The sequence below is a fragment of the Barbus barbus genome (genome assembly GCF_936440315.1).
Source record: "Barbus barbus genome assembly, chromosome: 14".
Lineage (NCBI taxonomy): Eukaryota > Metazoa > Chordata > Actinopteri > Cypriniformes > Cyprinidae > Barbus > Barbus barbus.
This window is the reverse complement of record NC_136742.1, coordinates 25,268,472-25,294,755: the sequence shown is the minus strand read 5'-3', so window position 1 is coordinate 25,294,755 and position 26,284 is coordinate 25,268,472. Positions and strand designations below refer to the sequence as shown.

At 36.3% G+C, this 26,284-nt stretch overlaps 1 protein-coding gene across 2 annotated transcripts in view; it reads left to right on the top strand.

Moving 5' to 3' along the window:
* The window catches only part of LOC306879966 (sodium/potassium-transporting ATPase subunit beta-1-interacting protein 2), a gene marked incomplete at both ends in the record, with an annotated part of 195,642 nt that overhangs the window by 143,967 nt on the left and 25,391 nt on the right, over nt 1–26,284 (top strand). For both annotated transcript variants that reach the window (XM_079433195.1, XM_079433196.1), the window contains one exon: nt 19–219. In XM_079433195.1, coding sequence (XP_079289321.1) covers nt 19–219 — 201 coding nt within the window. The remainder of the gene's footprint in view (nt 1–18; nt 220–26,284) is intronic.

The window sequence follows — 26,284 nt, the reverse complement described above, 5'->3', positions numbered from 1 at the left end:
CATTCTTCTCTCCTGCAGGACACAGACCTGATTATGACCTTCAACATCTCCATGCATCGCTCCTGGTGGATGGAGAACGGCCCGGGGTGCAGGGTGACCCCCGTGACCCCTCCTCCCTCCTGGGCCCCGGAGGACCACCGCTACATCAGCATCGCCGGATGTCTGCTGGAATACCAGTATGTGGAGGTGGCCCACAGTTCCTTGCAGATTATCCTGGCTGTGAGTACAGTCTAATCCTTTACAGGCTTTTCTGTCCTTTTGCTTTGCTTGCGATTGCAGCTCCTGGTATTAAATATATATAGTCCTTTATTATGCATCTCTTCTGATTGGTCGGTCGTGGAACTCTGCAGTGAAGTGTTGGGTGTACAATGACAGCTAAACTGTATAATTGACTGTTGTCGAGTATGAGAAGCTCAAATTCGGTGAAGCGCATTTGTTTTTGTCTATTTAAAACCTAACCAGATGATTACACCAACTCTGTAAATAACGGTTCAGGAAATGCTTCTGAATATGAGAGGCATTGAGAAATTTGGCCGGGCTCCAGTGCTGATATTGCTTGAATGCGGGTTGTTAATAGGAGCTCAGCATGATGCCTTCCTCCGAGTCTTTATTCTTTATCTCTTCCATTACCTGCGACACCTGCTTCTACCCCCCCCCCCCCCCCCTCAACAATCAGTGTCTCTAATGCAATAGTGAAGTGAACCCCCTCCAACGTGGATACAGCAATTCTCTGATTACAAGCCTGTACAAGACTCTCCCTCGGCTTTCATTCTCATACACCGAAATCTAATTTATTGCTGTTTCTCCAACGCAACATGAAATCAAAATTGACCCTGTTTACTGCATGATTCATCAGTGCACGTTATTTTGTTTGTTTTCATAATCGAGCTGTAATATCTTTTGATTTCTAACCAAAAGATTTTTGTTTTCTGTTGATGGAACCAAGGCCGCAGGGGCAAGGAAAAATAATAACCAATAATATCAGAGCCTACTTTTCACGATCCAGCCAAATCCAAATGAATGCAGTGAAGTCGTACACAGTAGTTTGAGCCAAATATTATGTTTCACTTGAAAAGGTATCACATTACAGATGTTAGTTGACATTTATCCTGCAGTATGACAATATTTTCCTTCAGTTTTCATATTTTTCATATAAGTTTTTTGAGAGACTTAATTAAAATAAAATATGTACAGACACCTGAGACTTATATTACTTTAGCTAAAGTGTGGTCAATAAATTGGCCAACCCAGAAAACTTAAAAAAAGGACAACCCAGTTACTTTGTTTTGGTGACCCAGCCTCGGAAGCAGTGGATTTATTAATTTATTTACTTTATATTACGCTGCTGCCACACAGATCTAATATAAACTTGTGATTTATTTTCCAACTGTTTACCTTCACAGACAGAACCAACTGTTTTGTAACTCATGTGCATTTTTAACATAAACTTGTGTGTATTTGACCGTTTAAGCGCAATAAGATATGAAAGAGAAGAGTTTAGTACTTACATGCCATGTGACAGCTGCTTTCTTTGTGCGTTCTTCTGATGTGTGCTCTCAGAAAACCGTATATCAGAAGTTTAAAGGGGTCATATGATGCTATTTTAAAGATCATTGTTTTGTGTATTTGGTGTAACAGAATATGTTGACATGCTTCAATGTTCAAAAAACATATTATTTGTCAAATACTGTACATTATTGCAGTTCCTCTATGCCAGGCCTCTCACAAACACATAATTTTCTGCAAAGCCCCTCCTTCCGACAAGCTCAGTTTGCTCTGATTGGCCAACTGACCCAGTGCATTGTGATTGGCCGAACAACACAAGCACACATCGGAAATGTAACGCCCTTACAATAATAGTTATGCTGCAAATATATTTGCATTGGTAATATTATTCATGAAATTGGGAATTCCTGTGGTGTGACAATCTTTACTTCATGTAAAACTATTTAAAAATGTTTTTGTTGTTGTTGTTGATGATTATTCTTAGTAGTAGTAACAGTAGTAATATATTGTCATAAATTATTATTAGATTTTAAAATATGTACATTACAAATATAAGAAGTATAGAAGTATATTATTATTGTTATATATTTATATAGCAGGTTTAATATATAAAATGCGGATAATATTTCAATAATTACTACCTTTTAAGAGCTGATTAATTGAGAGAATACATGGACGATTTGTACTTAAAATAATTAATTTGTCACAACACAGGACCATTAAAATTGACTGTGTGAAGGCAAAAATGGTGAATTAAGAGACAAAAAGGTGAAATACTTGAAAAGTGGGAAAAAAGGTGACCAATTACTGGATATAAAATTTTCCCTTATATTGTATATTAAAGGTGACCTATTATACCCCCTCTTCACAAGATGTAATATAAGTCTCAGGTGTCCCCAGCATGTGTCTGTGAAGATTAAGCTCAAAATACTCCACAGATGATTTATTATATCATTTTGAAAATGCCTATTTTGATTGGTAGCAGAAACATGCTGTTTTCATGCATGTCTCTTTAAATGCAAATGAGCATATGCAAAAATATATAACAATAATAATATACTTCTATACTTCTTATATTTGTAATGTACATATTTTAAAATCTAATAATAATTTATGACAATATATTACTACTGTTACTACTACTAAGAATAATCATCAACAACAACAACAAAAACATTTTTAAATAGTTTTACATGAAGTAAAGATTGTCACACCACAGGAATTCCCAATTTCATGAATAATATTACCAATGCAAATATATTTGCAGCATATGTTTGTCATCTACTGCACATTGTAAAGGCAACAGTTGTAAACATTGTTTGTATACAGATAGTATGCTTTTTGTACATAATACCTCAAGTAAAATGATTACAGTGTGAGATGAGAGCATTTCTTTGTGAAACCCATATACCTTATTGGGTGTGATGTCAGGGGGTCAGTAACTTTAATGGTGACCACCGGTGCTCCATTCACCCCGGTATTTATAGACCTTCCTCTGTTAGGACTGATGTGCCTGTGGAGATATTATACAGTGAATAGCGGAGGAGAAAGGCAGCTGCGTGTCTATGCCGACAGAGAGCCTGGTGGGAGCTTTTAGTGGCTTTGTGGAGACCCCTCTCCAGAGAGAAAAGCAGGAACTGCTATTCCCTATTGATGGTCTGATCAACTGCAGGATGCTATGTGCAGTTTGGGGGCGGGGTTATACACCCACATAGATAGATATAAAAAATACTTATATAATTTTTTCTCTCCATTTTCTCATAATTACAGAGCTTCTCGTCAGTTTGCTTGAGTATGAGAGAATCCCAAGGCTGCTGAGGTGTTTTATAATGACTTCACACATGCCATGTAATTAAGCGTGTGTTGATGAAACAGATCTGAACGTGGCTCGGTGGAAATGACAATATTGAAGCACACCTGCTTCCCGAGGGAGCTTCACCTTCTGACTGTGAACCTGAGGGAATTTGCTTTCAGTGTTTTTTTTTTGTTTGTTTTGTTTTTTTCTGTTCCTTATGATGAAGTACTTTTCAGACTGACAAAAAGCTCATCTGAACAGATCCTTTATTTTAGGGCATTGTTCTTTATACCTAAAGGGAACATTCTCTTTACTTATAAAGATTACTTCATGGATAACAAACCATTCTGGGAACATTCAGAGAACCAAACACTAGTTTTGCCAGAAAATTTTAGGAACTAAAAATTGTTAATTGGGTCATTTATTTCAAAGAAATAGAAATAAAAAAATATATCAATAAAGACAGTTGATGGAAAAGTTGGAGTATAGAACTATATGGAATGAATGTGGATGTCTTGGTCTTGGATATATGTATTAAAATGTTTGAGTTTATATTGATAGCTCAAGAAAATCGCCATTTGCCCTCTGTTTCTGTCAATATAAGATTATTATAAAAGATTATATTAATTATAAAAAAATATAGGCCTATATATTAAAGCTTCTATACAAATAATAATAATAATATTAATAATAATAATAATAATAATAATAATAATTTGATGATATTATTAAACAAATATTGTTAAAAAAATTATAAATTTAATGTAATATTCTTCTTCTTTTTCTTCTTCTTCGTCTTATTATTATTATTATTATTATTATTATACACAAACCATATTTTTATAACAATATTTACAGTTGTTGTTGTTATTATTATTATTATTTTAGAATTAGCTACATTTATTCTAAAATAGTTTTGGATGAATTAAAGATTGTCACACCATAGGAATTCCCAAAAGTATTTAATATCTAATAATGCACTGCACATTTAAATCAAGGCAACATTTGTGGACAATATTTGGATACTGATATTTTTAACTCGAAATTGTTAAAAAAAAATACATTTAAAAGTTCAAACAATTATAGAAATGAGACAGTTTATGAAAATCTTGGAGTATAGAGCTATAGAGTGAATGTGGAAGAATTTAATAAAAAATGTTCATATTGAAAGCCAGAGAAGGGCAACATTTGCCCTCCATTTAATTTCATTGCTGTCTATGAGATATTAAAGAGATCTCATTTGTGATTTTTTTCTTTCTGATGGGTCACAAAGAACACTTTCATATGCAGAATAAGAAATATCATTAGAGGCTGTCAGATATTATGTAGGAATCTGTTGAAGTCATTGCATGTTCAATAATGCTTAGTCTTCTAAACACAGACGCTGTTGCAGTAGGCCAGTGTCGGGAGAACGCATATTGCCAGGATCAATATGACAATGATTGAATTAAGCTCTCTCTGAAGCTTTGAAAGGGACAAGACATATGTCTGTGTCAGCAGAAGTGCGTTGAGTCCCACCGATGGCTGCTGCTGAGACTGTTCCTACGGAGTGTAAAACAATATCAAGGCCTAAAGTTTATTTCTAGCATTTTGTTCATGATGTCCATGAGGAGAGTCACAGTTTGGGTCGTTCCTTAAACCCACCAAACTGAGACAAGCTAACTTTATTGCTTCAAGTTTCTTGAATGTCCAAGCTTATTGAAGTGAAATGTTTATGGTTTTCAAGTTGCTTAAAATGTTGTGACTTGGGACATGTTTGTTCATTAGTGTGCAATATACAGATGGATATCAGTATCATATGGGCATTAGTAGAGATTTTTTTAATATATTTATCAGTGTAGAATATATAAACTATGTGACAGTTTTTACATTTAGATTACATTTGCTTCATCTAATATTCATTGAATCTTAATAAAACTAATAACTAAGCACAGTTAATTGTAATATTTAGCCAATCTTGGTATTAATATACATTTTGCATGTTGTATTTTATGATGATGTGATGCCTGAATTCCCTTGTTGATTTTAATTTATACTGTTTTATTTAACATGTATTATGTTTATTGTTCTTTGATTCTAACATTACAACATGAATTGCAGTGAAACTGTTATACAGTTGAATTTACTTATACCATAGTCCCACAGACTTACACTATTTGTGGCCACGTATATAAATGAATTCTCTGCCAGCGGGAGAGAGCGAGGTTTGTCCGGTAGCGCTGTGCACAAAGCAGAGCTCCGCTCACAAACGCTGCTTTATCAGACATTACATGCAAGATGAAATGAAAATGACATCCATAATTTTCTGAAGACAGTCGGATTCCTTCAGAAATACAGTGATATGAAAACACCCGCACCGGGTTTCGATTTTGAAACGTGTAGTGTTCAACCAAGCGTTCTCCCCATTCGCCAACCAATCAAATTTCCATAGGCGGGATTTATTTTAAGGCAGCGGCTATTTGCACTAAGTGCATATTTAGCATATTAAATAGCATATTTTCTTAGCGATAGATACTATTTACACCAAGTGAAAATAGCAGTATTTTTTAACGATATGCTATTTACACCAAGTGCAAATAGCTATAGATTCGATAGATGTTAAAATAGCAATATTTTCTGCTATTTATACTACTTATTGCATATAGTGGCAATTATCTGCACCTCAGTATTGTAGTACATTATAAAACCGTACACAATAATATCGTATTGAGTGCAAATTATAGTTTTAATTCAAATTATTAAATGGATGCCATCTTATTGGGACAATAAAGCCTATACCTACACCTACCCTTACCCTACCCCGATACTTTTATTTTCAACTTTTTGATTATTTCCTTCATTTTCATTGTAAATAAATGCCTTTCCGATGCGATATGAGATTTGAAAAGGAAGAAAAAAGGTTCAGCAAAAGGCGGGATCGAACTCAGGTCGACCGCGTCAAAAAGCACGCGCCTTACCACTGAAACTGAAACAAAATGAGCATCTTTTTTTATTGTTGACTAACCCAATCACCCGTTGGTGGGTGGAGTTAGTGTAAATAGCCTTTGCCAACAAGGCACTCCATTATTTTAATGATATTCTAATGGGCCACTTTGTGATATCACAGGAAAACAACAGCTGTAGTCCAAACGAGCCGTTCGCTGTAGTTCTTGAAAAGGGATTTTTAAAAAATTTAAAATATCTCCCTTTGGAGTGGACTTTGAGATTTGTAACTTTGTTGATATTTTTATGCCCAAACATACACACTACACACTTGACTAAAATTCAACAAGTGAAAAAGCATAATAGGACCCCTTTGACTATTTATCATTCATTGGCCGTAACAATAAAATAATTGTGATAATAGTAATATACAATATAATATTCATATAATTTACACTACCAAAAGTTCAGCAAAAAAAAACTTGGTGCTCAAGTAACATTTCTTACTATTAATGTTTAAAACAGTTGTGCTGCTTCATATTTTTGTGGAAAGCTCCATGTGTTATATTTGAAAGAAAGATCTTTTTGAATATTGTGAATTAATTTACTCTCACTTTTGATCATTTTAATGCACCCTTGATAAAATTAATGCAACCATCCTTTTATGCCTTGAATAAAAGTATTAATTTCTTAAAAATCGTACTCACCCCAAACTTTTGAATCATAGTATATACATTGATATTAATATATTTCATGTCCATTTCTTTATTTATTTGGTTGGCAGCTGTGTAATTATCCAGACTGTGTACACTCAGCCAATCATCTTTTCAGGGCGACAAAAAATAACAGTATTAGAGATGATGGCTGTATGTGTCAGTACGTTATCCATTACATAATATTTGCTGTTCAAATCTATTTCATTCAAAAGCAAAATTCAAAAGCATTTGTCAAGACTGTCACGGTACAAGTTCTTCCAGAGCTTTGTCTGCTTTATCTGTCTTTGTTTATGCAACCAGGTGACCTCAGATGCTCGTTCATAATGTGTTTTTTCTGGAAACGTTTTTGTTTGCAGCAACATCTCAGAGAAGAAATTCATAATTGGTCCTAGAAATACGCGCCAGTGCTGTTTTGCCGCCTCACAACGTGTTTCTTATGTTTCAGACCCTCCCCAGATACACATTTGTGTCTGGATGCATAGACAGTATTTTCAATCATCCCTCAAGCTCCCAGATACATAATGATCATCTTTGTTCCCCACACAGAAATCGGGGTGTTGAAAAATTGACTCGTTCATTATTTTCTCTTAAAGCGAATAAGTGCCTCTTTGATCGGTTAACTATGGAGACAACCGTTCTCTCGCTCCCTCTTCCCACTTCTCATTTTATCTAGCTGACAAGAACACAATTGATCAGCAAATTTCGCTTGTCTTCTCTTTCGCTAAAACACTGTCATTTGACAGAACACAAAGTGTCCAAGTAATAATTTCTTATCTCATATTTATTAATGAAAATAACCTGGAGGTTAATTCGATTCAGTAATATGGAGATGGATGTGGCTTGTTGAAAGGGCGTTGATGTGAACTACAGTAATGACAGCTCGATCTTCACACACAGAGATAATTATGTGGATTACAGAGGAGGCATCTGGGAGGGAGTGCTGCCATTTCACTACTAGTCAGCCACTTTGCGCTTTTTTTTGACCGACACCTGCAGCAGGCTTCGAGATGCGCCTTTGGTCCCATTGTTTTCTCGCGTCAGAGCAACAGTGCGGCACCTTCAGTTAATTAGGTTTCTCTCCCAGCCAAAATGGATGTGGAGCCTTCGACCATTCATTTACAAGCATCTCAGACATTAGTAAGGCTGCATGCATCATTACACAGTAAGGGAGCGTCAGTCTGAAAGTAATTAAGTAGAGTTGTATGATAATGAAAGGCCCGTGGTGTGAGCTAATATCGGAATCGTATACCGATCGCTTCGTGATAATCCTTTGTGATAGTCTTTGCAGGGCCAATGCACTGAAATCTCACCAGATTTCAGAATGGAAATTCCCTGCAAAAATATTCTCTAACCACTCGCTGTCCAACTTGACCAGGTGGTTTGTGAACTGGTATACGTATTTAAATGAAGTCATTAAGTAAGCTGTCATTCTTTTCAGTGCAGACACGCCTCTTTCCTATGCAAATGAAGCTTATTATGGAATGCACTTTATTTACAAATCTCAGCGCTCTTTGCTTGGTGCAATTAACACGCTTTTCTCCGCCTGCAGAAAGCAGGTGGTATGCAAAATCTATTTAAATGATATTTGAGGTTATTTTCTCTAAATGAGCACGAATGATGCAAAAGACTAGGCTTATATCCCTTTCTGCATATTAAAGAGCAAATTTGCAGGCAATCATATAGACTATTGTTTAAAAGTTTGGAGTCAGCACGATTTCTGAAAAGATTTAATACTTTTTTTTCAGTAAGAATGCATTAAATTGATCAAAAGTGACAGTAAAGACATTTAGAATGTTACAAAAGATTTATTTCTGTTTATCCAAGAAACCTGAAAAAAATCAGTCTCGGTTTCTAAAAAATATTGAGCAGTGCAACTTTGTTTTCTACATTGATATTAATAAGAAATGATTCTTGAGTACCAAATCAGCATATTATAATAATTTGACATTGAGGACTGGAGTAATGGCTGTGGAAAATTCAGCTTTGCATAACAGGAATAAATTATATTTTAAAATATATTCAAATAGAAAATAACATATTATTTCGCAGTATTACTGTTTTTCCTGTATTTTTGATCAAATGAAGCGACTACTTTTTACAAAAAAAACTTATTGAATGGCTTGATGTTGCGGTCAAGAAATCAAAATGGACTATCTACAGTCTTAAAGGAAAAAGGGTTCAAACAAAAATACAAATTTCCTCACCATCTTACCCTCATGATATTCCAAAATGTTTTTATTTCTTTTGTTCATATACAATGAAATTTAATGGGGCCAATGTTGTCTTGGACCCCATTGACTTTCATGGACAAAACATGCTTTATATACAGCTGGTGCTGTGGTGGTGCAGGTGGGCATTATTAGTGGGTGGGCTCCCTTGTGCAATGTGAAAGAATAATGTTATCGAATGCAGGTTAGGACCTGGTTAAGTTTGTTTATTGTTAACTTTTGGAAGATGTTTCTGCGGGCCTCTGACTAAATCCTTAGCCATTTGAGCAGATCAGATTTATATGGCAGCACTTGGGTGATATATTTCCTCATTTGAAGATGCGACAGTGGATTTCAAACTTATTTCTGAATAACCCTTCTGCAGACACCAACTTTGGAGGTCCTTTAGAGGAGAGCGTGTTCATTTCCTCAGGTGCTTGGGAAGAAACAGAGTATGCACTTGTATCTGCTGCTGCATACAGCAAGTGCATTGAGAGGAAGAGAGATAACACTTCTCATCTGTGATTAATGCTCTCTCCCTCAACTCCTGCCCCGAGTACTCATGAGGTCTGTTGTGTTGCTATCCTCCAGCGTCTGCAGCGCTGTAGACAAGAGAAAGAGGAAACGCTTTTGTCCCCACTCGTGTCATATGCAGAAAATAGGACTCACCTGAAACAAAACTCTTTCATATGGAAGCTTATTTCTGACTCAGAATAAAACATAGAGACTGTAATTGCAACTTATTGGTCTCACTTTTTTTTTTTTTGGCAATTCTGAGAAAATGAGTTTGAATTGCGAGATATAAACTCAGAATTGCAAGGAAAAAAAGACAGAATTGTGAGATTTTTTTTTCTGCCAAGAAATTAAAAACAAAAGCAATTCTGTTTCACAATTATGATTTTTTTTTTCTTGCTGTTCTGAGTTCATATCGCACAGTTCAGACCTTTCTGTTCTCAGGATTGAGAGAAAAGAGTCTTAGCTAAAAGTCTTATCTAAGCTTGAAAATCTAAGTTTAAATTCAAGATATTGACTCAAAAATCTGAGAAGAAAAGTCACAATTACATATAATTACATATAAACTCATAATTGTGAGGAAAAAAGTCAGAATTGTGATCATTCAGATTCTCAAATCATATCTCACAATTCAGACTTTTTTCTCCCAATTTTGAGAAAAATCTGAATTTTTAGATTTGAACACAATTCTGAGGAAAAAAAGTCAAAATCCTGAGATGTTAACTCGCAATTCTGCAAATGAAAGAATTGAGATATAAACACAAAATTGCAAGAAAAAAAGTCAGAATTGTGAGAAGTACTTTTCCACCAAGCAATAAAAAACTTAAATACTTTTTATCTCACAATTTGTACTTTTTGCACATTTTTAATATCTCGCGATTCTTAGATTTAATAACATGCAATAACACTTTTCTTCTCAGAGACAACTCTGAATTGTGAAAATGTGAACGTCGCAAATTTTATTCCATGATGGAAATAAGCTTCCCTACTTTTATACTGCCATACACACTGCAAATGTGCTAAAATAGCATACATTTAACTGACATTCTCCACACAAGTCCTTTGTGTGGTTTAGCTGAATGACTTTCGAGATTCCACCTCTGGGGCGCTGGGAACTGTTCCTGGGCAGATTTCTCCTTCACAGTGAGAGAGAAGTAGAGAGTGTTGGCAGTCAGTTGGCCAAACCTCTGCTCTCTCTCTCTCTCTCTCTCTTTCACACAGACACAGATATGAAGGGGAGAGTGGGGCTCTCTTATGCATGGATGCATCAGCAAATGAGCTGTGTCCAGCACACCCGAGCAGCACTGATGTCGCACGGCCCTGGGAGCTAACTGACCATGAGCAGACTGTGTAACCAGAAGGCTTTCCAATAGGCAGTCTAGTCAAAAGACCTGCTCCCGTTTCAGGGTTGTGTGCTTTTCTCAGTTGAATTGAGAATGGCTTTTAAAATTTTAAAATAAATTTTTGAATTTGAATTAAAGGGATAGTCCTCCAAAATATGTCATCATTTACTCACCTTCTTGTCACCCTGAACCTGTACTGTATGTCTTACATTCTTCTGTGAAACATAAAAGTAGATATTTTGAAGAATGCTGGTAACAAACACAGTTTCAGTTCTTATTGGACTTCCAGTTTATGGAGAGAAAAAAATCCAAGAGAAGTCAATGGGAACCAACTGAAACTGTTTGGTTACCAACATTCTTAAAAAAAATATCTTCATTTGTGTTCCACAGAAGAAAGAAACTTATACAACATAAGGTTGCGAAACATTGACACAATTTTATTTTTGAGCAAACAGAATGCAGAATAGAAATTTAAATGTGAATGTGAGGAAGTAGAGTTAAATTCAACAACAGTGACTAATTTTTAACTAAACAAAATAAGTTAGTCAGAACTAATTAGCTGTTTTTATGCCATAGAGTAGCTAAATGTTGGGTATTTTAGCCAGAGATAGAAATAGAGTGGGGGTTGGTTGATTGCTTGATTGCTTGTCTCCTCCCACTCCTCCACCAATGAGAGCACTGGTGTAGATCTGGAATGACCAGAGCTAGTTGTCCTTTGGGTGATGCATTATGATCACTCAGATCTTTTCTGTTAATTAATTTTTTCTCTCTGTGGTATGATGACATAAGTGTTTCTTCTTTGACCTCTTGTGTGATTATTTTTTAAATGATTTATTTGTTATTATTTCAGGCCTCTATTTCAGGGTTTTTGTGAGCATCTCTCTAGCTAAGAAAATATTTACAAGAATTTTTTATTTCCCCCTTGTTCACACTGCAAATGAAAAGGTCCTATATGTATTATTTTTTTTTATTTTTTTGAAAGAAGTGTCTGATTCTTGATAGCATTAATAATTTAATTTCAATAATTTAAATTTTTTTTTTTTATATTCCTATGATGGCAAAGATGAATTTAGCACTGACGCCTTCACATGATCCTTCAGAAATCATTCTAATATGCTGATTTGTGGTTCAAGAAACTTTTATTATTATAAATAATAAAAATAAAATATATCTAATATGGCGCCGCAGATGGCAGCTACAGTGCTTTGCTCTTAAGTGTTTGTACTGTTTTTGTTTGTTTTTCCTGTTTTTTGTTTCTCAAACACGATCAGTTTTACCAGGGATGACCTGCTGAACAATCGGCAAAACACACCACAAAATCTTTCACCGGATTTTGATTATTCTGACGTTTTTCTGGACATTGTAGTTGGCGGAGCCGTAGCTCTGGTCAAACGCTTCAGGACGCGCAGACGGGGGAAGTGATCCGGCGCGCTTGTGAAGCTTCGTCAGCACGGATTTAGAATGGCGTTGCCTAGCATCCATCTGGCGAATCTCCGCTCTCTACCCAACAAAACGGATGAACTCCTTCTGCTCTCCCAGACAAGCAAGGATTTTTCTAACTCTGTGTTTCACGGAAACCTGACTGAATCGCGACATACCGGACAGACTGCAAGCCATTCTATTCGCCCCGGGAGATTTGTTTGTTCATTCTCGTGAGTATCTACATTCCACCACAAGCGCACGTGAGCACAGCTTTACAGAAACTCACTGATCTGATCACAGACACTGAACAAAAACACCCGTACTCTGTTTTAATCATTCTCGGGGACTTTAATAAAGCAAATCTCTCCCGCAAACTGCCTAAATACAGACAGCACATCACATGTCCCACCAGAGACAGTAATATATTGGATCACTGTTACACAGCGATAAAGGACGCATATCACTCTGTCCCACGGGCAGCTTTAGGACTCTCTGATCACTGTTTGGTTCATCTCATACCGACCTACTGGCAGAAACTTAAATCTGCAAAACCTGTATTAAAAACCATGGTTCACTGCAAAACTCAGACAGAAGTAAATCACCAGGTCCAGATGGTGTGTCACCAGCCTGCCTAAAAATCTGTGCTGATCAGCTGGCCCCCATCTTCACACAGATCTTCAACAGATCACTGGAGCTGTGCGAAGTCCCCTCATGCTTCAAACGCTCCACCATCATCCCCCTCCCAAAGAAACCCAAAATTACTGGACTTAATGACTACAGACCTGTGGCTCTTACATCTGTGGCCATGAAATAATTTGAAAGACTGGTTTTGGCTTATCTAAAGGCCTCCACTGGACCCCCTGCAGTTTGCCTACAGAGCAAACAGGTCTGTGGATGATGCAGTCAACATGGGACAGCACTTCATCCTGCAGCATCTGGACAGACCAGGGACTTATGTGAGGATCCTGTTCGTAGACTTCAGCTCCGCTTTTAACACCATCATCCCGGACACCCTTCAGAATAAAATGACACTCCGTCTCCACTTCTGTCTGTCAGTGGATCACCAGCTTCCTGCTATACAGGCAGCAGCTAGTGATGCTGGGAAAATTCTCATCCAACGCCCGCACCATCAGCACTGGAGCTCCTCAGGGCTGCATTCTCTCCCCACTGCTCTTCTCCCTCTACACCAGCAACTGCACATCTAAAGACCTCTCTGTCAAGCTCCTGAAGTTTGCAGACGACACCACACTGATTGGCCTCATCCAGGATGGTGACGAGTCTGCTTACAGACAGGAGGTTAAAGAGCTGGCTGTCTGGTGCAGTCTTAACACCCTGGAGCTTAACACGCTCAAGACTGTGGAGATGATCGTGGACTTCAGGAGAAACCCCCCTGCTCTCCTCCCACTCACCATCATGAACAGCACTGTAACAACAGTGGAGTCATTCAGATTCCTGGACACCACAACTTCTCATGACCTGAAGTGGGACAGTCACATTGAGTCCATTGTGAAAAAGGCCCAGCAGAGGTTGTACTTCCTTTGCCAGCTGAGGAAGTTCAACCTGCCACAGGACTTGCTGAAACAGTTCTACTCTGCCATCATTGAATCCATCCTCTGCACCTCAATAACTGTCTGGTTCAGCTCAGCTACCAAATCTGACCTCAGAAGACTACGGAGGATAGTCCGGACTGCTGAGCGAATCATTGGTACAACCCTCCCCACTCTCCAAGAACTGTACTTATCCAGAGTGAGCCAAAGGGCTGGCAAAATCAGTCTGGACCCCTCACATCCAGCAGACTCCCTCTTTGAACTGTTACCATCTGGTCGACGCTTCAGAGCTCTGAGAACCAGAACGACCAGACACAGAAACAGTTTCTTCCCTCAGGCAATCCATCTCATGAACACTTGACACAAAACGTGGAACACACAACTCTATTATACATTATTTATTCACCACACATACTTATTTTTTCATTTCAAATTTGCACATATCAGACCTGTACACACATAATTGTCTATAATATATATTGTGTTTTTGCTATTTTGTACATTGCCAATTTGTATTTTTGTATATTATTCTTTTATTCTTTTATTATCTGTGTCCTGTCCTGTTGCTGTCTTCTGTTGCAATGTGGAGCTTCTGTCACTATAACAAATTCCTCGTATGTGTAAACATACCTGGCCAATAAAGCTCATTCTGATTCTGATTCTGATTATTATACCATCTTTTTCTGTACTCTTTGACAAATAGAAAGTTTAGATATGGTTAATTTGTTAGTTTGTTTCTTCAGAAGCTAGCTACGTAGACAGCAAGTCATCTCACTAGGAGCTGCAATGTGAGCTTCAGTACCTCGTACGATTGCTTTTTATTCATCTTGCATGCTATTTTAAACATTAAATGCCATCTCTATTACACAGACTTTACAGTAATGATAGTGAGCAGCTAAAGCATGTGGACTATGAAAATTTCACGTCATAGTAATCTCTGCTATGTGGGCGCTGGGCGGATTCTCATCCTGGTGCTTACCTTCACATCAGTTGTCATATCTGTGTGGCGTGACATATGCTAACAGAAATTTCAGCTAGTCCCTGTTTGTGTCGAGTCCCAGTCTCTGTTCTCATGCAGAGGATTGTAACAGGCCTCTGCTAAGATGACTGGGTCATGCCGGGTTTGTCGGACTTATGCTGTCTTCTGACAGCTGGTGATTTTGAGTCACCTCCTCTTCGTTATTATACTTGTCCCAAACCTGCGTGCTTCTCAACTGGCAGCCGTAGCCAGAGAGTCCAGCCAAATGAAAGCCTCTATTAGCAGCTATACCGATGAGCTTCTGAGAACATTAGCAGTGACTCTCATAATCAATCAAGCCTTGTTCAATTACAGTGCATCATCTTATTGATGCTAGAGTTATCGTTATGCTCTGCAGGTCTCGATTGCCTGTACTAGGGCAGGGTGTTATAACCAAAAACAAATCTCTGTTTAGACTATTTAGTGTATCTTAAAATGAGTTTGCTGAAGAATTAAAATTAATAGAATTAATTTTATTAAGAATAATTAGATAGATAGATAGATAGATAGATAGATAGATAGATAGATAGATAGATAGATAGATAGATAGATAGATAGATAGATAGATAGATAGATAGATAGATAGATAGATAGATAGATTGTTCAAATTAATGTAAAATATACTGTATATATATATTTACTTATTTATAAATTAACAAATATATTTATTTTAACTCAATATTAAATATTTATTTTATTGTACTTATTTAATGTAAAATAAATAAATTTATTTACTTACGTATGTTAATTTAAATATTTGTTCATGTATTTATTTTATAGTATTTATTTAATGTAAAATAAAATATTTATTTGCTTATTTAAAAAAATTAAAATATTTATTTTTTAACCAAACTTGGCCTCTGCATCTATTTATTTTATTATTACTATTATTATTATTATTATTATTATTTTTTATAAACCAAAAAGAACAGCTACCAAGTAGATTCAAGAAGTGTTTAATGCTGCAAGGTAAAGTAAAATGTCTATTCACCAATATACAATTATTTAGTGTTATTATAAATTACTAGTATAATTATAAATATTATCTGCATATGATTTACTAAAACATTCCAATACATGACAAATGCTTCACAGACCCTTCTGTAAATATTTTGAGTGATGCAACTGAATCAGATTTTTGAATTAAGTGATTTAAATAAACCATTTCCACTGTTTCACAAAAATTATTCAGAGCTGTTTTTGCTACTTTTTAATTTAGAGACTTAATTAGATATTTCCTAACACACAGAGCAAAACTAATATAAAGGAGGAACTTAATGGCCAAATAAAAAGCAATAATGTTGCTTAATTTTACATTAGCAGCAAGATCTTCACAAATATATTGTGAATATATTGCCTTAATTAGTATTTAGTTGTTTAGTGAGGAGCTTTGATCCTGAGTGCATTAGTGTCGACATTAAACGAACAAGCTTTCTTGATCCGAGATTTCCTCAATTTCTTATACCCTGCTTAAAGCTGTTTGTATCATATTTGCCTTATTAATAGCCCCGCTTTTCTGGGTTTTATGTACCTTTTTCCTATTAAGTCTGTTGATTGAGTGGTAGAATTTGCATAACCCCCTGTGTGCTAACAATTCTCCCGGTGTGGCATCTCTTGAGATGCATGGAGGGAGATCCTTGCTCGATTTTCTCAGGGTAGCCGGTTTAATACTGCTTGCTTTCTGAATTCTCAGGATGACTGATTGGGATCCCAAGCCCACACATTTATTTCAGCAGCTGAACCTAGACGTGTCTCACCTTCCGCTGTTCATTTCTATGCCCATTGTTCTGAGATATTTGTGGCAATGATAAGAAAATGAAGGAAAGGTGAGTGCCAGGTTCGTGAGGGAAATGTGTGCTGCATCGAATGGGAAAAGACAAACACTGAATCAAACTGAATGCAATCATTGCAGAAAGGCTAAAAGGATTATCCGCTCAAAAGTGATTTTTCAAACTCTGACAAAGCTGATTGTTATCTATGGTATATATTTTAACCCTTTTTTTCCTGAAATAAAGTCAATGAGTGAGCTGGATCCATGTTCAAATGCATGTTTTGTTTGGGATGTTTTTGTGTTAAAAAAACAGCTTGACAGAATGGAGTTTCAAGATGCTCATGGAACATGATGATAGGCCAGAAATTAAAAAGCAACTTGTAAACCACCTTGATCCCTATAGTCCAATGATAGAATGTTTTGCATTTTATTTAATTATTTATGTAGTTAGTTCAATTAGGTCAATATTTTTGAATATATTTTAAATTAAATATAATTTTAATTTAATTTTAATTGTAATTAATTTTATTTATTTTTATTTTTATTATTTTTTTTATTTTATTCTGCATTTATTTGTTTGTTTGGGATGTACTATATAATGGGTGTTTTTTTCAACAATGAAAAAGTTTTAGCTCATCTAACTAGTGACTCCAGATCATGTGAGCTTTCTTTTGTCAAAAAGGCATTTAAAAATGAATGCTTCCATCTCCCATTAGCCATTATGCAAATGTGAACATCCTTTAGCATTTATATTAAAACAACAACAATAACCCTTCTTAAGCTGTCAGTCGATGAACTATTTATGGAGCGCCTAAAGAAGAATAGGTAACTGTTTTGACAAAACAAAACACCCAGAGGAGAAGAAAATCAATCGACCTCATTACTTGCCAATCCCTCAAGACCTCTATGGAAACCTATTGCCATGGCCAATTTCGATTCAAGACTTAATTTGGTGGCGAGGATGAGTTGTGCTCGGCAAATCATCAGCATGGCAGATGCCACTGCGGCAGGCGATTGCCATCAGCTCTCGTAAATGTCAACACTAGGCGAACTCCCCAGTGATCTTATTCAAAGTCTATTTTTGTTTCTTTTTATCCATTTGTTGACCCCTTTCATTCTCTTTCTTGTCTTGCTATTTTCTCTGTCACTCTGGCGGAGTGAGTAACGACGCGGGCCTCGGCTGAGTGACAGGAGGTCTGATATCGCCGGCCCGGCTGACATGGCCGAGCATCTCATCTGATAAGTCAGAGAAATCAGTGACTGCGGCTGAATGGCGGAGGCCTATTACTCAAACATCACACACGGCATGAGCAGAAAGCTGACAGGAGTCAGCTGAGCAGAGCTGGTTATATATTATAAATTCAGAACAATTGTGAGTGTTATATTTAGAAACTTATTCAATAAGTTAATACTGAGTAACTTAAGCAGCACTTTGATAACAATGTTCTTCATCATATTTGCAGAATTAAATCCAATACTTGTTTCTTCTTACTAATTTTGGGGTGATGTTTTGCTTTTGCATGTCACACTTTCTGACAAAATATGATGTGAATACCTAGCTTTTTTTTTTTTTTTTTGTGTGTGTTTGTGTGGTAATGTTGGATATCTTTGTCATTTTTTTTTTTTTTCTTATTATCTTTGTCTGTATACCAACATGGAGTCCACAGCTTTCTCTTTCTCAATAAATGTATACTTTGACTTTTATTGACTTAAACATCAGAAAAACAGCTACAAAGACATGATTCCTATCTTCCTCTGAGGCAGGTTACAACTATTTGTTCAGTTCTTAGATTTTTACTTGTATAAATGGTTCTTAAGACATTACTTTTTCCACTCTTTTGAAGATTTAAAATTAATTTAGGAATTAATTTAAACTATAATTTTTTACAAAAAAAATGGTACATGAGGAAAGGTGGTTTTTGTTTGTTTGTTTGTTTTTAGATTTTTGAACCCAGCATAATTAAAATTGGTAATATTAGGCTGTTATTGCAAATCAGAAAAAAAAATCTATTCTTACAAAATTCTAAAATCTATATTACAGTATTACTGTAAAATTCTTACCGACTCAAACTTTGCATAATCACAGTGCTAAAATATATACGTATATGGGTTTGAAGCTGATTTTTTTTCAGCGCTAGCATTAAAGACAAATCCAGCAAGAAAGGGAATTGTTCAAATCTTTAGAAGTTTATCTCATCTGAATGCTCATACTGAATACAGATTAATGACTTGTGTGATGAAGAAGAGCCTTTCACTCACACATCAGAGTCTGGACCAAGATCAATATTCTACATGTATGATTCACAGTATTAGCGGCTGGACTCGGTTGTCAGACTGAAACCAAATAACTGTCTGTCATCAGTTATTGTAGGCAGAGATGTTGTTTTCTATGTTGCGTGTGTGATGACATAGAGAGATTATTCCAAAACCCTGTCAAAACAAACATGCAATTTATTTACTGGAATCACTTGCAAGTTTTTTGTTTTTTTTAACCTTCCAGTAGCCTCGCTATCCAATATCAACCAACCCACTGCCTGCAGGCTTCAGCTTTAAATCCTTTTCTCTGTTCCTCTGTTTGTCAGGATAGAACCTTTCACTTACCCAGTTATACTCGAGCAGGAAAGGAAATATCTCTGGTGTGTTATAAAATTGCCATTACTGATGGAGGGCTTCAGGAGGTCACTGAAGCAATTATCCAAGAGTCGTTACGGCTTTGCTCCGAGCGATGCCTGACCTCTCGATCTCAGCTGGACACCTGCCCACCACCCATCTTTTCCTTCTAAAATATGAGCGCTAACACGTCAGGAGGCCATGAGGTCTGCTAAGCGTTATGTCATGTGTCTTATTCAGTGCGCAAATTTTCCTTCCTGCTTCCTTCGGCTGTCTGAACAACTCATAAGGCTGCTGTTATGATTTGTATGTTTTATGCCATTTTTTATGGAGGTCACAACTCAGTAGCATCACTCCTGGTGGCATTTTTGTCACTTTGCAGAGTGCAAAACCGGAAATGCAAGTGAGCATACACCAACGCGCTCCAGGCCTTTGGCACTCTTGGCAGCCGCTTTGCAGAGCAGGTATTCAAACATTATTTTGTCAAGATCAATGAGATGTCTGAATTCATTACTGTAAACACAGAGCAATTATGCTCTTTACTTGGAGAGTCGGCTTTTACAGCAGACAATCAATCCAGGCACAATGGAGCTGGGAGCTCAGGGCCACGATATGTATTAGCATCAAGTGAAGGAAAAGCAGCTCTGCTGAAGCCAGTAAAAATTTAGCAGAAACACCAGAGCTGAAATGCATAAATCCCTCACAGCAGGGAAGAAGCAGGTTGCCTATCTATGAAGGATGTTATATTACATTATATTATATGAATATATATTTTTTCATGGGTTGATCTCATGAAACCTTTCTTCTTCTTTTTTTACATACAATACAATAGAAATATTTTTTGTTTTTTATTTATTTTTTGCATTGTGATAATTTGCATAACAAACCTTTTTCATTTGTTTGGAATTCTAATTATTTTCATTGATGATTCTCATTACATTCTCATTAATGTAATTTAGTAATTAATGAAATGCATTAAAAATAATGTGTGTAATTTTCTTTAATCACATTTCTTTTTCATTTTCTTGAATAAAATGTAATTAAACAACTCCCCTCCCCCCACAATTCTCATTACTGTAATGTAAAAAATCCTGATGTATATTTTTGCATTTTTAATTATTTGCTAATCGTTGGTTTGTTCGATCTTTTAAAGCTAACGTGTTTTTATGTTCAATTCCCCAACATAAAATGAATAGACAGTTTTATATAATAAGTTTTATTGACCCTATATTTACTAACGACAGACAGCGAGTGTTCAGCATATTTTCTTTAAAGCAACAATTAAAAATGCTAAGCTACAATAACCAACAGCTAATGAGTTATTTTTATTAATAATTTCAAATAAGTTGGTTTTGTTTTTATGCAAAATCTTAATTTCTCATACTTTTGGTGTAAAATATACATGTATATTTGAGATTCACCCTAAAAGAACACATGACCATTGTGAATCGCATATGTTATAAATAAGGAAAGTTCTATATAGTAAATAATAAAATGCAGAAAGCTGCTCTCTATCCTGCTGTCAGACTCCTTACATACAGTATCCATCTTAAGAAAGAAACCTTTACTCCAGATGGAATAAAATTGCTTCCTTTCCGATCCCCATTCTTTGTATTGAAGAGTTCATAGGGGACACAGAGGTGTGATTTCTTGATTCGCTCCTTTCTTGCCACGGCAAGTTCACCATCATTCTGTAGTCTGTGGAGGTCTGTGTTGTGTGTCTCTTCTCAAGAAGAGCTTCCTCTATGAGCATCGGGTGCTACTTTGTCATGGAGAAGCCTATTCCCTCTGGCTAAGTGCCTGCTCAATTGTGAAAGTGGAAAATTGGGTGTGATGTGTTGTTCGGAAATCAAAGCAGTTGTGATGAAAGTGTCTGCTTTACTCTCTTTTTTGTGTTCCTTCCCCACTATCACTGACAAATTCTGCCAATTGTCAACAAAGCGCAAACTCTTGGCGCGTAGCACTGACTCATGGATTGCTGCCCTTTTGAAAAACTTTGGCAACAATAGATAGAGAATTAAGTCTGTTATTGATGATTTTTGAAGAAGAAATTACTAAAGCATGTGGAAGAGGCTGCAGTCTTGGCTTCTTGGCTTTGGTGTTGCTGAAGGGATTTTAAATAATAATATTTACTTTATTTAAAGCCGCAGTACGTAAGTTTTGCCTCTTTGTCGCCATCTCTGTTTGAAAACCTGGAATTGCAGCTCTGTACGGAATTATCTTCCATGCGTGTGGTTGTGCTCTGGCACGGCTTCAGCGTGGATTAATCTAATGTTTTGAGGAGTATGTGTGTCAGTCTGTCAGTCACCACACCGGTGTGGATACTTTACTACGGAATCACAGATTCTAGCCTACATCTTGGAATATATGACTCAAATAAGAATTTTCACCGTATATTGTCTTCTGAACAAGTAAGTAACAAGTCTGCCACGTTTGTTCTGACCAACTGAGGAAAAAAGCATTACAATAAATCGCGCTACCAATGGCAATTAAATCTAACGATCGGTTAGTTTATATCACATCTAACCGTGCAAATTATTATTATTGCTATACTTTATTCTCAAATTATTAATGCTAACAACATCAGCATTGTGTGACAATGAGTATCATGTGTATTAGCGTGTAGATTTCGGTTTCTGTACAGTCTAATCTCTAATTGTCATTCAAATTTCATATTAAGAAATTCTTTTAACCCAGAAAGCAAATTATGCACCCTTCGAACTGGTTTTCTTTAAAATACAAATCTTGTGTAATCCCAGGCTATCTGTAATCAGAAGCACATTTAAAACTAAATGAATATAATTTAATTTTTTAATTCACATGTGTTTCATAAACACATAATCCTTTCTGGATTACAATCCGCCATCAAAATGATACGTTTAATCATTCTAGCTGCTAGGCTATAAACGATCTTCACATAGCCTACTAGCCGGGACAACTTCTTTATGTTTACAGACGTGACATAATGATGCAGTACCATGCTCGAATTTCCCGCAAAAACCTACCCGTACCACTCAAATTAGAAAACATTGTTATAAACTAACCGTTGTGATTCGGGCTAAAGTAACACTGGCTGGTTATGTACTTGCTCAAATATCGATTTCGGATCATTTTTAACCCTAAAAATCACGGACTGCAGCTTTAATAATTGTTTTAAATTAAACATTCATAATTTAATTAAATATGTTTATTAAATATATAAATTGTCTAAAAGATCATTTGCTAGGCTGTTTAGGTAGTTGCAAGGTGCCTGTTAAGGTGTTATGTTTTGATTAATTAATTAATTTATAGATCACTAGTTTACATTTTATTTTAAGTAGCAATCTGAAATAAAGTAATGTTGTGTTCTTTTATGCACTATGGAGTACCATATTAATACCATGTTTTTGTTTTTTTGAGAAGCATTTTTCTGTTGTTGTTAATTTATACTAGCATCATTTGATTAGTAACACAGGTTTAGCCAATTATATTTATCTTTGTTGCCTTAAAAACCCCAGATCCCTTTTTGTTTCTTACCAAACCACACTTTAGGAGCCAAGAACTCAAGGCAGTGAATGAAGGAAGTTCTTAGCCGTGATTAAAAAGCTTAAAAGGTTCATTTAGCTTTCCTAACAAGACTTCTCTTTGCTAGCTCCGAGCTATAGCGTGGCCTTAGCCGCGCTAATGTACTGCGTCTAATTCAGATTAACAGCCGGGTGGATGAGGCCCAAGGAGGTCAGCACTGAAATTGGTTTCTTCCGAGGACTAAAGGCATATAGAGGGGATATGCCATATAGTTCAAAAAGTGACTTTCCGAAAGCACAAGGACTAAATCATTTGTAATGTTTTAACAAATAATCAGTGTTTGTGCTTGTGATTGGAAATAGTCTGACATTTATCTTAGATGATCTGAATTGTAAATGAGGCTTTGAATGTTTAATTCTTTTGTTCCTTCGGCACGTTTTGTTCTAAGACTGGTGGTGGCACAGTAAGAAGGTCAAAGATGGCATGTCTGGTACCGCTGTAGCCCACAGCAAATGACCCAATTAAAACACTTACAGTCAAAGTCTGGAACATTCATCTCTAATAAAATAGTCTGTTCTGTTATGTGGTGCATTTTCAAAGTACATGCTGCTGGATTATTTGCATTGTTTAAATGAATGCTAGTTCAAAGTGCAATAAGTAAAGTTAAAAGATGCAACTTTAAAAGTTGAAAATGTGTTACTAAAAGTTGAAATTAACACAAATTAACACGTTTCTGCCAGCTGCATGAACGTATAAATTTACTTTCTAACGCCACAAGCTTTTTATCTGCAACTTTGCTGGCTAACGCATGCATAAAAGTGACCAAGTGAACATAAACGAATGCAAAAAGAACTATCAAGACATTAAACATTTGGGTCGGACATTGGGTATTTCTGTCACATTGTTATAACCACTTGAGGTACTACATTAGCGTCCTCTCTTTTGCCTCACACTTCTGTTCTCCACTCATGCAACATCTAGTCAGCATATGAATTACTTTTTATTGATATGAAAGCATGTACTGTAGTATACTGTATATGCACGGTTTCATTGTCCATTTCATATGCACATCTGAAGTGTCCCGCTCGGTGTTGCGTTTAGTCTTGAGTGTCAAAACAAACAGCACGAGGTGTCAGTGATTACTTCTCTAGAGGCCACTCTCGTACCATATAATGTATAAATTTTGGATCATTTTACTGACTCAGATCTTTGAATCTCCTACATGAAAATTAACAAATCTTTTTTTGAGTGATTTCGTTCATTTCAGCAAAATATAATTAAAATGTTACATGTTAATAGCCAAATTCCACAACACGCCTACTTGCGTCATGTTTCGAATAAAAAAACAAAAACAATATTGCAACAAAGGCCACATTATGAAAAACAGAAACTATTAATTCATTGTTTCAGGTTATACAGTCTTTTCGTTTCCGTTCATTCGTTTGTCACATCACATTCAAATAAACTGAAGCTTTGCAGTGTGTCCCGGAAATAGAATTGATTTGAGTCCATTTTCATTCATCCAGCCCCTTAGGCTATTATGCTATGCAGTTCCGGAAACAGAATTCATTAGTTTATCTCTCAAGTCTTTGGTTTTAGTCATTCGTTCTTCTCTCACGTGCCCGCTTCCCGGCTCAGTATCTTACAACAAACACAAACATTACATATTATTAACTTTATGCTATTATGTGGAGATATCTTTGCTTTATCAAAGTGATTTTTCCTCATAATACGGATACATTTTAAAGCCAACTCTTTATTATCACATGTTAACCATCATGACAAAAATTCACAAATGTATATATTGTAAGAAATAAAAAAGCGTAAATTTGAGACCAGAAGCGCATCACATAACTGTAATTGTAAGGAAGATTGGGAATTGTTAACTAGTTTCTGTATCCAATACTGCTGTCACATGACAAAAGAACGAGCGACTCATACTCCAAAGACTCAGGAGGTGAACTAATCATTTCTGTTTCCTGTAAAGAACTAGCAGGATGTTGCGCATGTGCGGTCAGCACAAAATGAACGAATCTCTCACTGAAATGACTCGATGTTGCCTGTAAAACCTATGGTTAAGAATTTGAACAAACCTTTAACTCTAGGTATGGAATGATATTCCGGACATTATTCAAACGGAATTGCAAATTGTATTTGACTTTGTAATTGACTTCTCCATTACGAGATTAAATGAAAATTGTACATAAAAAAACTTCCCGATCTTCTGATCAACACATTTTACGTAAACCCATTGAACGCATGGTCCGCCAAATGCGGTCGACTGTGAGTGACGTCACGTCCCAACACGAACACGCCCCATAGCATAATCCCACCCTTGACACTGATTGACAGGTTTCCGTGTAAGGCATCGGAAATGGAAATACAAAGGGAATTGCGATTCCATTTGAGTTTTGGCTGGCTACATACGCGACGCTGAGAAAGTGAAAAAGCAGATGTGGTAATTGAAATTGCTATTTAAATATGACTGGGTCAATACTCGTAAAATATGGGAAACACAGATGCAAACGGACTTTGCATTTCCATTTTAAATTTGGCAGTCACTGTGCATTCGCTTAAACGAAAATGCAAACGGTAATGCGCGATTTGCATTTGCGTTTGGATTATGTCACATTTTATGCGTCCACAAATTGAAAACGCAATTGCAAATACAATTTGCAATTCCGTTTGAATAATGTCCGGAATATCATTCCATATCTAGGTTTGCGCATCAGAAATGATTGATTGCTAGCATTATCAGTTAACTAGCTATTCAAGCTTTGTATTTCATTCTAGCAGTCTTTTATTTTGTCAGTTTATGCAGACTAGCTCCTTAAAAGTTAGATTTTTCACAATTTTAGCATCTGTGTCCTTGAGCTAGAGCTAATCAAAGGCATTAGCCGAGTTTGTGATGTTCTGTCCGTTTTGAGCCAAGCAACATTCAATCCATTTGAAAACAAGACCGCTTTACTGAAAAAAACTGTTTGACTTTACCACGATGACTCATAAAAAAAACACTTCACTTCTCCTCTCACCCCATAAACGACCCCGACGCCAACTAATCAGCATTTCTTTGTGTCAGCTGTCCACGTTTTACAAGAACGCAGCCACTCTAAACGGTTGTCTATTTAAATCATTTCATAAAGAGTGCATAAACCATTCACCCTTGATTTGTGCTGAGAGTACTGTGTTAAAAAAGAACACAACGCCGACTCCCCCCGAATAAGTGTTTGCACTTGGAAGACTGCAGAAGACGTTTGGTGCGTCAGGACATGGGTGATTGTTGGCATTTTAAGTAGCTCACTAGCGCAGTCTATAAAAGCCAGGAGTGAGCAGCCCACCTGGAGAGAGGCCCAGCGCCCGAGGAGGAAGTCAAGGACATGTGAATTAGTCCAAGCCGCCAAGTGCGAGAG